The 13,039-nt window shown below is 40.6% G+C and overlaps 1 protein-coding gene across 2 annotated transcripts in view; it reads right to left on the bottom strand.

Moving 5' to 3' along the window:
• The window catches only part of LOC119719464 (UDP-D-xylose:L-fucose alpha-1,3-D-xylosyltransferase MGP4-like), a 39,381-nt gene that overhangs the window by 3,249 nt on the left and 23,093 nt on the right, over positions 1 to 13,039 (bottom strand). For both annotated transcript variants that reach the window (XM_038188938.1, XM_038188937.1), the window contains exon 3: positions 7,368 to 7,462. In XM_038188938.1, coding sequence (XP_038044866.1) covers positions 7,368 to 7,437 — 70 coding nt within the window. In that variant the 5' untranslated portion in view covers positions 7,438 to 7,462. The remainder of the gene's footprint in view (positions 1 to 7,367; positions 7,463 to 13,039) is intronic.

Raw genomic sequence — 13,039 nt, 5'->3', positions numbered from 1 at the left:
ACGGCCATCTTGGAGGCCTACACCTAAACCAGGGACAAAATATATCATAGCGACGCCTGCACCTACACAAGCCTCGATCTGCATCACTGACATCAGTTCCTTATTAACTCAGGCGGGGATGACATTTGCTTTCAAGAGTGGACATCCTGCATCAAGACGTTCTTCCCCATCTCAGTGAAAGAGTCCACAGAGTGACAGGAAAGATGGCATCGGTGATTAGCAAAGAATTGCTTACTGCATGCAAATCATAGTGGAGTAATGAAAAGAGGGAAGAGCAGGATTGGGGTATTTGTGCATTGCAGCCAAATGCCTACAAACATCAGTGGTCATAGAGCCGAGCTGGTAGGTCCCGTGGAACATATAAAAGCAACATTTTGAAGACTTGCTTAAAGCTTGACAGCCGGCCATGCCAGAGATTTCTTGTAACGATCTTTCAAAGAGCGGTGGTGAATTTCTGGTAATTTGACTGCGAAAGAAACGCAAAAAAACCTAAAATGACTTGTATTGGTTTTACCATTTCGGCATGGGCAACTTGATGCGAATCGTGACTTAATGAAGCTGTGGCTCACGCGCTGAGAGGGTCTAAAAGTCACCATTATAACCTGGAACAGGCAATACTGGGGTTGGACAAGGAGGCTCAGAAGAAGGCGTCGTTTGTAGTTATAAGGTATAATGTTGGCAAATAATGGCCTTGGGGTTGCACAATGCTGCTCCAACTTCTACTTTTAAAGTAGCTCGGTCACATCGCGTCTGGAAAACCTAGTCATCATTTCAGGGACAAAGAGTGTCGCTCAAGATGGCGAACGCCCGAGACGGCAAGAAACGTGCAAAAGTTAATACTGAGTATACATGTACTTCACCCTATTAAGACCGGGGTATTTTAGGTCAGGACTGCGGGTGGGAGTTGGGGGGGGTTGAAATGTGGCACTATCATAATTTCCATATGCTTCTGATGATGTTCCTTAAATTTAGGAGGAATGTTAGTTGACCTGTTTTCGATATAATGACGTCATTTAGTTGTGCTGCAGCAACTACAAAATGATGCTTAAAATGTACTCATTTTGTCGGTCAGAAAATTCAGTATGTTTGGGGCATCACTCCTTGAAGTTTGCATTTCAAACATTCATTTATAACTCATGTTTGTACTTTGTAATCTCGTTGATGAGCATTTCTGTTTGTGTACGTGAAGTTGATTGACCCTCACTTACGATGTTTCGGCAAGGTAAAGGTTAACTCTTACACCATGGGCTGTGAGCGTAGTGCACACTGCGTCATGCGTAAAAACGTGTTGCTATAAAGCACCGCGCATATCCATACACATTTGTAAGCAACTTACGTGCTCAAAATCTAAAGAAGGCTGCTGAACAACAGTTAGTAACCTGATGAAGTTTCAGCTCAGCTTCAGCTGTATATTTCGAGAAAAACAACATTCTAGGATCTCGATTTCAAATCAAAAGTTGCTGAATCTGTTTTGAATTGGGCCTGAATTCAGCGTCCGAGATACTGTATCACAGAGCCGGTTGCAGCTACGGATGTCGCGCACTGATCCGACAAATTATAGCAACCGTGTGCGCATGTAGTCGTGTCATCGCTTGCGTGTGCTTCGCCGAATAAAAAAAGCCGAACTTCTATAACGGAATTTTCGAACAGTGCATCCGTTGGAAAGGCCTTCTTTTGTTAATTTCTTTAAAATACAACATGCCAGAAAAAATAATTTCGCAGGGAGGTTAGTCCCCTTACTATCTATTAACCAAGTATGTTTTTCAACAATATTACGTTAGTTACTTTTTTGATAGCTGCAAATGTAGCTTTAACGGCCCGCACAGCCTGGAATACCCAGCCTCGTTTCCATGGGTGCGATCTTACTGCGGCATGCTGTTTTCCATCTTGCCTTGCACGATCTTAAACTCTGGATTTGTCTAAGTTTAATGTGCCGAAATGTGACACATTTAAATTGAGACTGCAGTCGATGCATCAGCAGTGGCTATCAAATTTGCAAGAGTGGTAGGTGTGGGGTGGATCATCCCTTGTTTGAGGATTTTGTGTGGAGGACTGAGGATTAAGTTGACGGGGAGCAAGTTCTATTTATAGATAGAATAAATAAAAGATGTAATAAAAACGGCGGCGGCTGTGGCGGTGTCTGCTTATGAGTTCTATGTTGCACACGCGCGCGTTCTCCTTCTCGCCGTCGAGGTTCATCCGTGTTCTTGTTAGCTATATCTTTATAGATAGAATATAACTCTTAAAAGATTGAATAAAGACGGCGGCGATGACGTCACTTATCCTTTATGATAGCATAGACAATAAATATAGACATGACGATTTATATTGTTTTACCACAATGGCTTCTTCATTTTCTGTGCCATGTGTACTGAAATGAAATGAGTAAAATGAGCAATGAAATAAGTAAATGAGCACAAAGAGCAAAGGTATACATAAAATAAGAAGTAACATATTTCAAACGATATCATGCGTTTCTTGACATTCAGAGATTGATCTTCAAAGATTCAACATGAACGTTTTCCTTTGGTGAAACCCCATGCTTGTTACCAGTGTGACAAACGTTTTGGACGGAGATAATACCTACGGAGGCATGCAGAAAGTACAAATGCTGCAAGGGCGGATCCGGGGGGGGCCAAAGGGGGCCATGGCCCCCCCCCCCCCAAAACGAAACCAATTTTTTTTTTTTTTAATGTGACATCACAATAAAGGCAGACAATGAGCACACCACCATCTTTTCCTCAAAAAACATTGGTAAAGTGGTCAGAAATTGCTTCAGATCGCACCACAGAGCATCTAGAATCCAAAAATTTTTCGGGGCCCTTAAGCGGGCCCCGAACCCCACGCCGTAATCTTTTTGACCCACTTTTTTGGGGGACCAAAATGTTTTTTATTTGTTTGATGTGACATCGCAATAAAGGCAGGCAATGAGCACACCACCATCTTTTCCTCAAAAAAACATTGGTAAAGTGATCAGAAATTGCCTCAGATAGCACCACAGAGCATCTAGAATCAAAAAAAATTTCGGGCCCTTAAGCGGGCCCCGAACCCCACGCCGTAATTTGTTTGACCCACTTTTTTGGGGTACCAAAATTTTTTTTGGCCCCCCCCCAAAATTGTGTTCTGGATCCGCCCTTGAAATGCTGAAGCAGAATAAAAACTGAATAAAGTTGACAATGATCTTGAAACTGAAACTATTCAATCCTGAAAATTTTGACATGGATAATTCCGATGATTCGGAAATAGAAAACCGAATGGAACTGAATCTACGCAGGATGAGGACGATGATTTCGAGGATGGTGATTTTGAATTCGAAACAGAGGCAGAAGAAGACAAATTATCGGATGAAGATGAATTGGAAGACAATGCTACATATCGAGACTGGTTGGAATATATAAAATAAGCGACTGAGGAAATGTGGAGTGAAAATATGAAAGGTACGTCAATGGGGGTATGGGTGAAGACCAAACCAAGAAAAAAGCCAAGGAGAAGACATTCTGGATAGTCAAGCAAATATTTTTCGACACCTACAAGGATTTTTTGTCAAGTTACCTACATCTGAAAGGTGATGATACACTGTAAAAAATTGCGTTATTTTAACAGTTGTTTTTCTGTTGAAATTTCTGTAAATTTACAGTAGATGTTACTGTTTTCGGATTTTTCTGTAAATCTACAAATTTGTTACTGCCTACGTACAGTTTTCTCCATTTCTCTGTTTGGTAACGGTATATTCGCTGTTAAACTAAAATTTTGTGGACGCACAAGGAACATCATGTTTTGAACAAGCCCCCCGTTCTGACTCTGTTAGAACACAGTCACATCGCTGTCGGTCAACAGAGAATCATCGTTTTTGTACAGGGTTCGGCCGTATCGCGTGATTTTTCACTGGTAGGCGGTAGTAGTGCAACGTTACTGTGGCATAAACGCTGAAGGGTACCAGTATGTTGTCAAGGAAGGCGCGCGCGGGAGTCGGACTATACATTACCATACAACTTCCCGTTGCGTCCATGCGTATGCGTACGATAGCATCTTGGAGCAAATTTTCTTATCCGTTTCTGCTTACATGTTTGTATTTTGTATTGTAAATGAATATTACTCTCAAGGAGAAGCGCTAAAGAGAAGCGGTTTCAGTTTGTAAGCCTGATTGTCAACGACAACACATTTGAAAGTTGCTTGGTTGTCATTGCAACATGACTCGCCGTAAGCCAACGTGCAAGTATCTACATTCGCACCTTCATGGGTTTTATCGATAGCACCGCCATAACATGACGTGTTACAAGTATCTGCATGTAAAGTACGTTCATTATACGAGAATATCTGTGGACTGAGGCTCACACAGGACCTGTCATTCGCAATCCTCAATACAAACATGAACACTTTGTCGTTTATCGGCCCCCATCAAATAATCACCGTTTAAACAAAAACAACATTTTGTTCAGCAACAGAGAGTTGTTAAGGAACCAAAAAACAGCGAATGTGCTGTTAGGATACAAAACGACAACACTTAATCATCTGTTGCAAAACAGTAGAATCCTCTGTAAATGAACAATATCAAATAAAGTAGAATCTGCTGTTAATGTACAGAGAAAAAAGAAACAGTAGAATATACTGTGCAAAAACAGTAACTCCTGTAATGCCAATTGACAATAGAATCAACTGTTAATAAACGGACATTTTTTTAACAGTGTACTCATCAAGGACGATCTGGAAGAAAAAATGAATAAAGGCACGAGAGTATACATAGCCCTGAACAAAGTAATACCTAAACCTGCACCAAATTTGACGGACTGTTCCAACAAGATGAAGTGACAGATGAAGAGGAAAACATTGATGATTAAAGACTAGTGGCGCCTAGTTTCAGGCACACTATTGTAACGTTTAAAATAACATATAAATGTGCCTTTGGTAGATAAGAAAATGTTGTATAAAATACATGTAGTTACCTCTCTGGAGTCGATCTATTTCCTCCACTTTGTTCTTTTGTTTAGAGTCGTGTGCAGACGTCGCACGTATCCTTATTTTTACCCAGCGCGCGACGTGGGACATTTATTGAATTCTAAAGTGTTTACTCTAAAGCGTTTTTTCATTTAAATTTTTTTTATTAAACAAAGAATACACATGGCACAGACAATGAAGAAGCCATCGTGGTAAAACAATATAAATCGTTGTCATGTCCACATTTATTGTCTATGCCGGCATTTTGGATAAGTGACGTCATCGTCGCCGTCTTTATTAATTTTTTTAAGAGTTTATTTTATCTATAAATATATTGCTAACGAGAACGCGGATGTGTACCTCGACAGCGAGAAGGAGAACACGCGCGCGTGCAACTTGGAACTCGTGCACAGACACCGCCACCATCTTTATTACATCGTTTAAGCGTTTATTTTATATATAAATAGAACTTGATCGACAACTTAATCCTCAATTCTCCACACAAAATCCTCAAACAAAGGATGACTTACCCCACACCTACTAATTGCAGGGCTCTGCGCTAGATCTGGTGTCGAATTTGTATCAAGCGAGCTAATTATATATTTGGATATTCATGAGCCTACATTTTTGGCCTGGTAACTACAAGTGATAATCACATAACTACAAAACTTCGGTTCGGGACCACATCTTCCAAAAACTGTTTGATGAAAGCCTAATTAAAAACAAAATTTTGGGAAACGGTGTTCTCAGTGTATGACTCTTACAGAAATAAAGTAATTTAAATAATAACATAATTATATGAATAACCTTACCAAAAAAAAGATCCTGGAAACGAGGTTGGCGATCCGCAAAAGCCTTAACAAGATTACCGCTCCCCAGACCAAAACATCGATACGCTTTTGAAAAGTTGAACATAAGAAAGGGACTTGCAAAACAAATATTGTTCTTTTTTCTTGGTTGCAGGTGTTGAAAATGAAGTTGATAATAGCTGTTCTACTTATTGTTGGTATATCGACCGTGCATGGTACTGGTAGGCGTGCGATAAAAACAAAAGCGCGCGAGCGTGACGTCACTTATCTGCTCCTGGCATCCAGGTCCACCACCAGATAGCCATAATACCCCAAAGTATAAACTTATAAACTATAACATATAAACTAAACACATATGATCAATTCTGTTGTAGATTCATTTCAAGTAAGTTAACAGATTCTGCAAGGTTGTTGCTAAGGATGATGCGGCTGCTAGGCAAAAAAAACCATCTTAAATATTATGATCACATGATGCTGGAGGTGAGATATCTTATTTAAATTACTTAGATATCTCATCTTGAAGTTTTATGTAAACTCGCTTGAAAGGAAATCATTTTTAAATATGGGCAGTTTTCTCAACGCTGCGCATTGGATTCATCTTTTTGTGTAAAGTCAGTTATCTGCTCCTGGTATCCAAGTCCACCTATAGACAACCATAAGCCTAGCCAATTCGAATACCCAAAGGTGTAAGCCTCCAAACATACAGACCAAAAAAATGATCATTTCTGTTGTACATTCATTTTAAGTAAGTTTATCAGGTTCTGAAAGGCTGTTGCTGAAGGATGATACAGTTGCTAGGCAACAAACAGATTCCATGGTCCCGCAGCCGATTTCACGAAACCGTACGTAATGGCGCAACTCTGCTTGCACCACAATTTATTGCGTAAGTTGCGCAGCATTTGACGCTGTGCAACATTTCACTTATGACTTGCGCAATAAATAATGGCGTAACTTGCGCAATGATTTTTAGGTGGCGTAAGATGTGGCGTGGCTATAAGATGAGCCCGCTATTGCACAACTTAACAAGGTCGATACAAGACACTCACAACTTTATGTTTGAAGCAAAGATCCTATAGCGCCGTAGGCGGCGCTATAGGATCTTTGGTTTGAAGTAAATGAATTTCTATTTTACTCGTAACATAATTTTTAGAGTTGCCGAGCGATTCTGAAGAAAATCAGACAAAACAATTTTCAAAATGGTCCTTGAGGTCGAATTTCCTATTCAAAAATCTCTTGTAAATGTTCATTTGTTGATGATATGAACTCATTTAAAAAGCTTAAACGTGGACTGTGTTCTTCTCGGTACTGTGCATCGGCTGCATTTTGCATCTCCTGGTGTGACGTCACGTATGTGCTCCTGGTATCCAGGTCCACCACCAGGTATTAAGACTAGCCAATTGGAATTCCCCTAAGGTGTAACCTTTCCAAAAAATAACCGCCAAACACTTGGTCATTTCCAAAAAAAATAATAATCCCTGGCTCCTGCTAAATAATAGATGTTTAGTTTATAGATGGTTAGTTTTTGTCGCGATGGTTTGCATATATCCAAAGTCTTGTCGCATTGATTTAGTTAAAACGTTTTGAAACAAAATATGGTAGGAAAAAAAGAACGACAATACTTACGAATGATATATGCGAGTAAAGCCACCGATTGAAGGAAGAACAGGACTTGAAATATACGGGTAACGGCCATGTTGAGCTGTTATGGTGCTGTAGGGCTGTACAATAAATAAGTAAGTGATGTGCTTAAAGTATGTACTGTACTCAAAGAAAACGTAATATTCGCATGTTAAAATATAAGAAAGGTGTATTTTAAAAAACTTCAAATGAATAACTTAAAATTTATTTGGTTTTTTAGGTTGGCCCAGGGGCGGAGGAACTTGGGGGGGGGGGGGTGGGGGGGCTGGGGGTCACTTTCCCCCAGATTTACACAAGGGCCTCTTTTGCGGACATAAATGTGCCCCCTCCAGCATTAATTTGCCCCCCGAGATGAAAAAAAATGGTATAGAGAGATCTGATATGAGGATATGAAAACCAAGCCCCAAAACTCTTACAATGCGCCCTGAAAATGGGTACATAATGCGTAGTTTGCATAATGGCTGGTGAAAATTGTACCAGCCCCCCCCCCCTCCCCCGGTACTGGTGGTATATCTTCAGCTAAGCATTTGTTTGTGTAATCCACTTACCAAGTTCTCCAATCATATTTAGAAAAAAAACCAAAGTACCGGTCACATGCAATCTCAGTGATATTACTTCACTTAGCTCTGTCGGCAAACTTGTTTAGACTGTGTTGTGAAACCGACTTACCCAGTGGGCTGAAAAAAAAGTTTCCATTTTGTTGACTCACCCTGTACAGGTTTGCTACACGTCAGTCATTTCAAAAATCCCTAACAGCTTGTGTGTGTCCACAAACGCATTTTTAGTTCATTGTAAATTCAGGTGTTCACGAATTGATTCGTTGAATTGTTTTTCCTCGTGTCAGTTAGCCTGTTTAATTTGATTTTTTTATTTTTTTTTGGAACAATTTACTTGTTATTTTGTAATTGCCTTTATCTTCATCATCTACTCTAATATGTTTTTATTTGTTTACTGAGTTATTTTGGTTCAACATTGCACGATTGTCTAATAAGCTGTTTCGGAGTACACATTCCGAAACAGCTTTTGTTTGTGTTAAAGTTGTTGTTTTTTTCCTTTTCTCCTTTTTTATTTTTCAGTTAAGTTCGCAAGATGTCCAAGCTAAGTGAGTCCAAGACAAGCAAGAAGAGCAGGTCCAGCCAGCCGCCGCCTTCTCCATCTAGCTCCACCTCATCCGGCATTCCCTGCGGGCAACGGTCCCCCACCAGCATTCCAAGCGACGATGAGTCAGTTCTTCTATCCTGTGAACTGGACTCGAGCCCATCCACATCAAGAACCACACCAACCACGGTCTCGCACCGATTACCGAGGAATAATTCAAACAGGTGAAACTTTAGGCAGAAAACGTCAACAATTTGACATCTCCAGAAAAGAACATCGCTGCTATTCACAAGGGTAACGCTAGAAGAATACGAGCACCACCTCCATTTTACCTAGGCCCAGCTGACCAACGTCAGACGCTCAGCCCAAGAACAACTTGCTGAAAATTTCCATGGTCAGGATCATCACACCGCTTAACAAGTTCTGAGCTTCTTCACAAGACCACATCAACCATCGAGAGGCATCAAGCGAAAATGCCAATACTAGCCGATCTCCAAACCATAAAACCAAACCGTTCTTTTCAGGACCACCAGATCTTCTCAAAAGAGATATTTTACCACTCAGCTTTTATTTTTAGTTCATTATAATAAATAACCTAACCTCCTGAATATAACCCATTCTACCTCATCCGTTATATTTAAACCACAAATCCTTCAATCGCAATGGCAAGAAGAAAATTAAAAAAAGAATCCAAGAGATCACTCAGTCAACAAAAATCCAACCGTTTCTCTGACAATTGCATAACCAAAACCAAACGAGCCAACTCCAATCGTTTGCGCTCATTAGCAGAACAATGTCAATCGTTCATAACCAACCTAACCAAAGCAACACTATCGCAAACCGAAATAATTGCTTGAGGAAAAGGCCTAACTTTCGTACCTACCCCTGCTAAACCAAACCGCAAATCACTTGTAAGTGACATAAATACCTTCAATCGAAGACTAAGAATTGCATTCCTAATGCGTAACAAATGCTCCAAAAACCATCCCTTCAAACCACCATCAAACTGGCATCCAAAATCATCACCTAGTGCAACACTAGAAGAATATTTGGAAGCCACTAAATTCGAACTGGCCCACATCAGGCTAAAAAACGGCAAAAAAAAAACATGACCACGCAAGAACTATCCGCCATAAACAAACTTGAAAACAAACCCCGACATCGTAGTCAAACCATATGACAAAGGCAGGGGCATTTGCATTATGAACCGCTCAGATTATCTACAAGTGGGTTACCATCATAAGACCTATCATTATACTGTAACAAAGATTCTGTTCGCCACGTGCAACACAGCGGTTAAGCTCCAAACATATCTTGCATTCCTTTAATACCTTTTCTGGTCGGGTGCACCTTACGGGTATATAAGGCCGGTGCGCGCAATTGGGCGTTGGTCATTCTTTTCTTTTTGTTATCACACTGTTACGTTGAAGTTCCGTTTGCTGTGCGCTCTCCTCCAGCCACGCCACTGCACTGGTCTTATAGTTTGTAAGTTTCACCCAATATCATATTTATCTGCTTTTATTAATTTACTCTTGGTTTATCTTTGTAAATAGTCATTGCGTATATTATCAAACTAAAATCTGGGAGGCGCCCCCGAATTCTGTCTTGCTCACTGTGTGTTTTCTTTGGTTGTTGTTTTAATTAGTAGCCCCGCCACGCCCCAGCCTGCTCGGCCCGTTACAAATTTTGGTGGCAGCGGTGGCCCGGATCTCATATCCGAGTTGAAACTTATGTTTTAAGCACATATATTAAAATTATGGATAGCAGGCAGACTTCTGGGGTGAACCTCTCAGATATGGATCATCCTTGTTTAGAACGATCCACACCAACTCATGTAAAATCCATTCAAGATGAAATCGCTCAATTAGAGGCTGAAATAAGTACCATTCATTGTGAAGTTGTGCAGGGAGTGGCTCGAGGACAGCACCGTTCAAATTCCCGTGATGTTGGAGAAAAAAATTGTTCAACGAATGACCCCCCAACAGAACAGACAAATCACAGTCGTAATGCTAGTGTAGTGTATGTAGATAAATCCAAACAGCGTCTTCCTGGCAATTTTGACGGGACAACAAATTTTAAAGATTGGATTGTACATTTTCATTTGTGTTGTGAAGTCAATGATTGGAAAGGTGGTGATAAAATTACCCAACTTGCTGTCAGTTTAAGAGGTGAAGCACTTAGACTGTATCGAAATATCCCAGATGTACATAAACATGATTATGATTTTGTTGTTGGTGAACTGCGCTCTCGCTTTAGCCCAGCACATAGCGTAGATACATTTAGATCACAACTCAAGCAGTGTGAACGCAAACAAGGTGAAAAGCTAGCAGCGCTCGCTCAAGATATACGCAGTCTTATTTCTCATGCATACCCGCAAATGGAGACAACAAGCACTGATCATTTAGCAGTTAGCTACTTCATTGATGCACTGCGTCCCTCAACCATTAGGGCAGAAGTGCGGCGCGTAAACCCACATACACTTAAAGACGCTCTTCATGCAGCACAACGCGAAGAAGACATTTTACAAGCTGAAGCTAGCGCGACAGGCATGACAACATCTGCTCTGCAGCAGCAGCGCGTTGCAAGCTTACAAGAGCCAAATTCACCAGCATCAGTGAGTGTTGATGAAAAGATCAGTAGATTAGAGCAAAAACTTGAAGAGAATATCAAAATTGTTCAAGGTTTGGTAGAAACTCTGAAACGTAAAGATAGGAGGTGTTTCAATTGTGGAAAGCCAGGTCACATTCGTAGGTTTTGTAAGTTGCCTCCACAACAAAGGGAATCTGAATCGAATGTCATGCCCACAGATAGAAACCTTGCTGAAACAACTAATAGTCAAGCGTTAAACTAGATCAGGTTGTTCGTGGAGTCGACGCTCAACCACCAGGTATGCAAAAGACTCAACCCAATACCAGTCTATATGTATTCACTGTTACGTATGGAGTTGCCGTTAAAATGCTTATTGACACTGGTTCGTCTTATTCAGTCATTCATCCACGGGTTTTACAACTTTTCCCAGATGAAGTCAAAAACCAAATTCAACCATGCAATTTGTCAATGGTTACTGCAGATGGAACGTCAATTAGAATAAATGGGCAGATCTCAGTAAGCTTACAAATAGGGAAGCTAGAAACCACGCATAATATTGTAGTGGCCGACATAAATCCAGCAGGTATTCTTGGAATGGATTTCCTAGACCTCCATGAATGTATGATCAATGCGAGTAAGAATTACCTAACAGTAGACGGTGTAACAGTACATACAGTTAAAGAGGCTAATTCCTCTCATTGTTGTCGCATTGTTGTAGATCACACTGTAACTGTACAGCCCGGGCAAGAGGTTATTATCCCCGGCAGAGTAAGGACAAGAAATGCACTTAGTAAATCGGGCATTGTTGAACCAACCTGTAATGTGACTAGAGACAGAGGCATTTGTGTAGCCCGTTCCTTGGTTCATACAGACAACAAGTATGTCCCAGTGAGAGTATTTAATGTACAGCCAGAACCAATTGTAATCTACAAAGAAACCAATCTAGCTTTACTTCAGCCTGCTCACAATGTTTCACAATTGTCAGACTACATCGAGACCAATGAGGTATTAAGTGATTGTAAAGATGAAGAATTCGAAGATTTACTAGATCGTACATGTGCCAAACTTGAAAAAGATCAAGAACAAAAAGTTTGTGAGTTACTGCGTAGCCATAAATCTGTGTTTGCAAGAAAAAACGAACTTGGTCGTACTAATCAGGAACAACATAAGATTTATTGTGACAGCCACCCTCCTATCCGACAAGCTATTAGGAGAGTACCTTGCCATCAAAGATCAGAGGTTCAGGATCAGATAGATGATATGTTAGACAAAGGAGTTATCAGTCCATCACAAAGCCCATGGCTATCCCCTGTAGTACTTGTACGTAAAAAGGATGGTAGTCTAAGATTCTGTATAGATTACCGTAAACTCAATAACATAACGAAGAAAGATGCATATCCTCTTCCAAGAATCGACGACAGCTTAGATGCTCTCCATGGTGCTCAGTGGTTTAGTACTCTAGATTTAGCTAGTGGGTACTAGCAAGTGGAGGTAGATCCCATTGATCGTCCAAAAACGGCCTTTTCAGCTGGCACAGGCCTCTTTGAGTTTAACGTAGTGCCATTTGGCTTATGCAACGCTCCAGCCACTTTTGAGCGTTTGATGGAGCGCATTCTAACAGGTCTTCATTGGAAAACATGTCTAGTATATCTTGATGATGTAATTGTATTTGCAAACTCTTTTGATGAACATCTCGCTAGGCTTAGCACTGTTCTGCACACATTAGAACAGGCAGGTTTAAAGCTAAAGCCAAAGAAATGTACACTGATGCAAACTGAAGTGTTGTACCTTGGTTATGTTGTATCTAGAAATGGAATTTCTACCAATCCTGAGAAAGTCCAAAGAGTAAGAAATTGGCCAATACCATCTAACGTAAAAGAACTCCGAGGCTTTTTAGGACTTTGTTCTTATTACAGACGTTTTGTGGATAACTTTGCCCAGATAGCCGCACCTCTTCATTGCTTAACTGA

Source organism: Patiria miniata, unplaced genomic scaffold, assembly GCF_015706575.1.
Source record: "Patiria miniata isolate m_02_andy unplaced genomic scaffold, ASM1570657v1 HiC_scaffold_8, whole genome shotgun sequence".
Taxonomy (NCBI): Eukaryota; Metazoa; Echinodermata; class Asteroidea; order Valvatida; family Asterinidae; genus Patiria; species Patiria miniata.
This window is presented reverse-complemented; position numbering and strand designations above follow the sequence as displayed.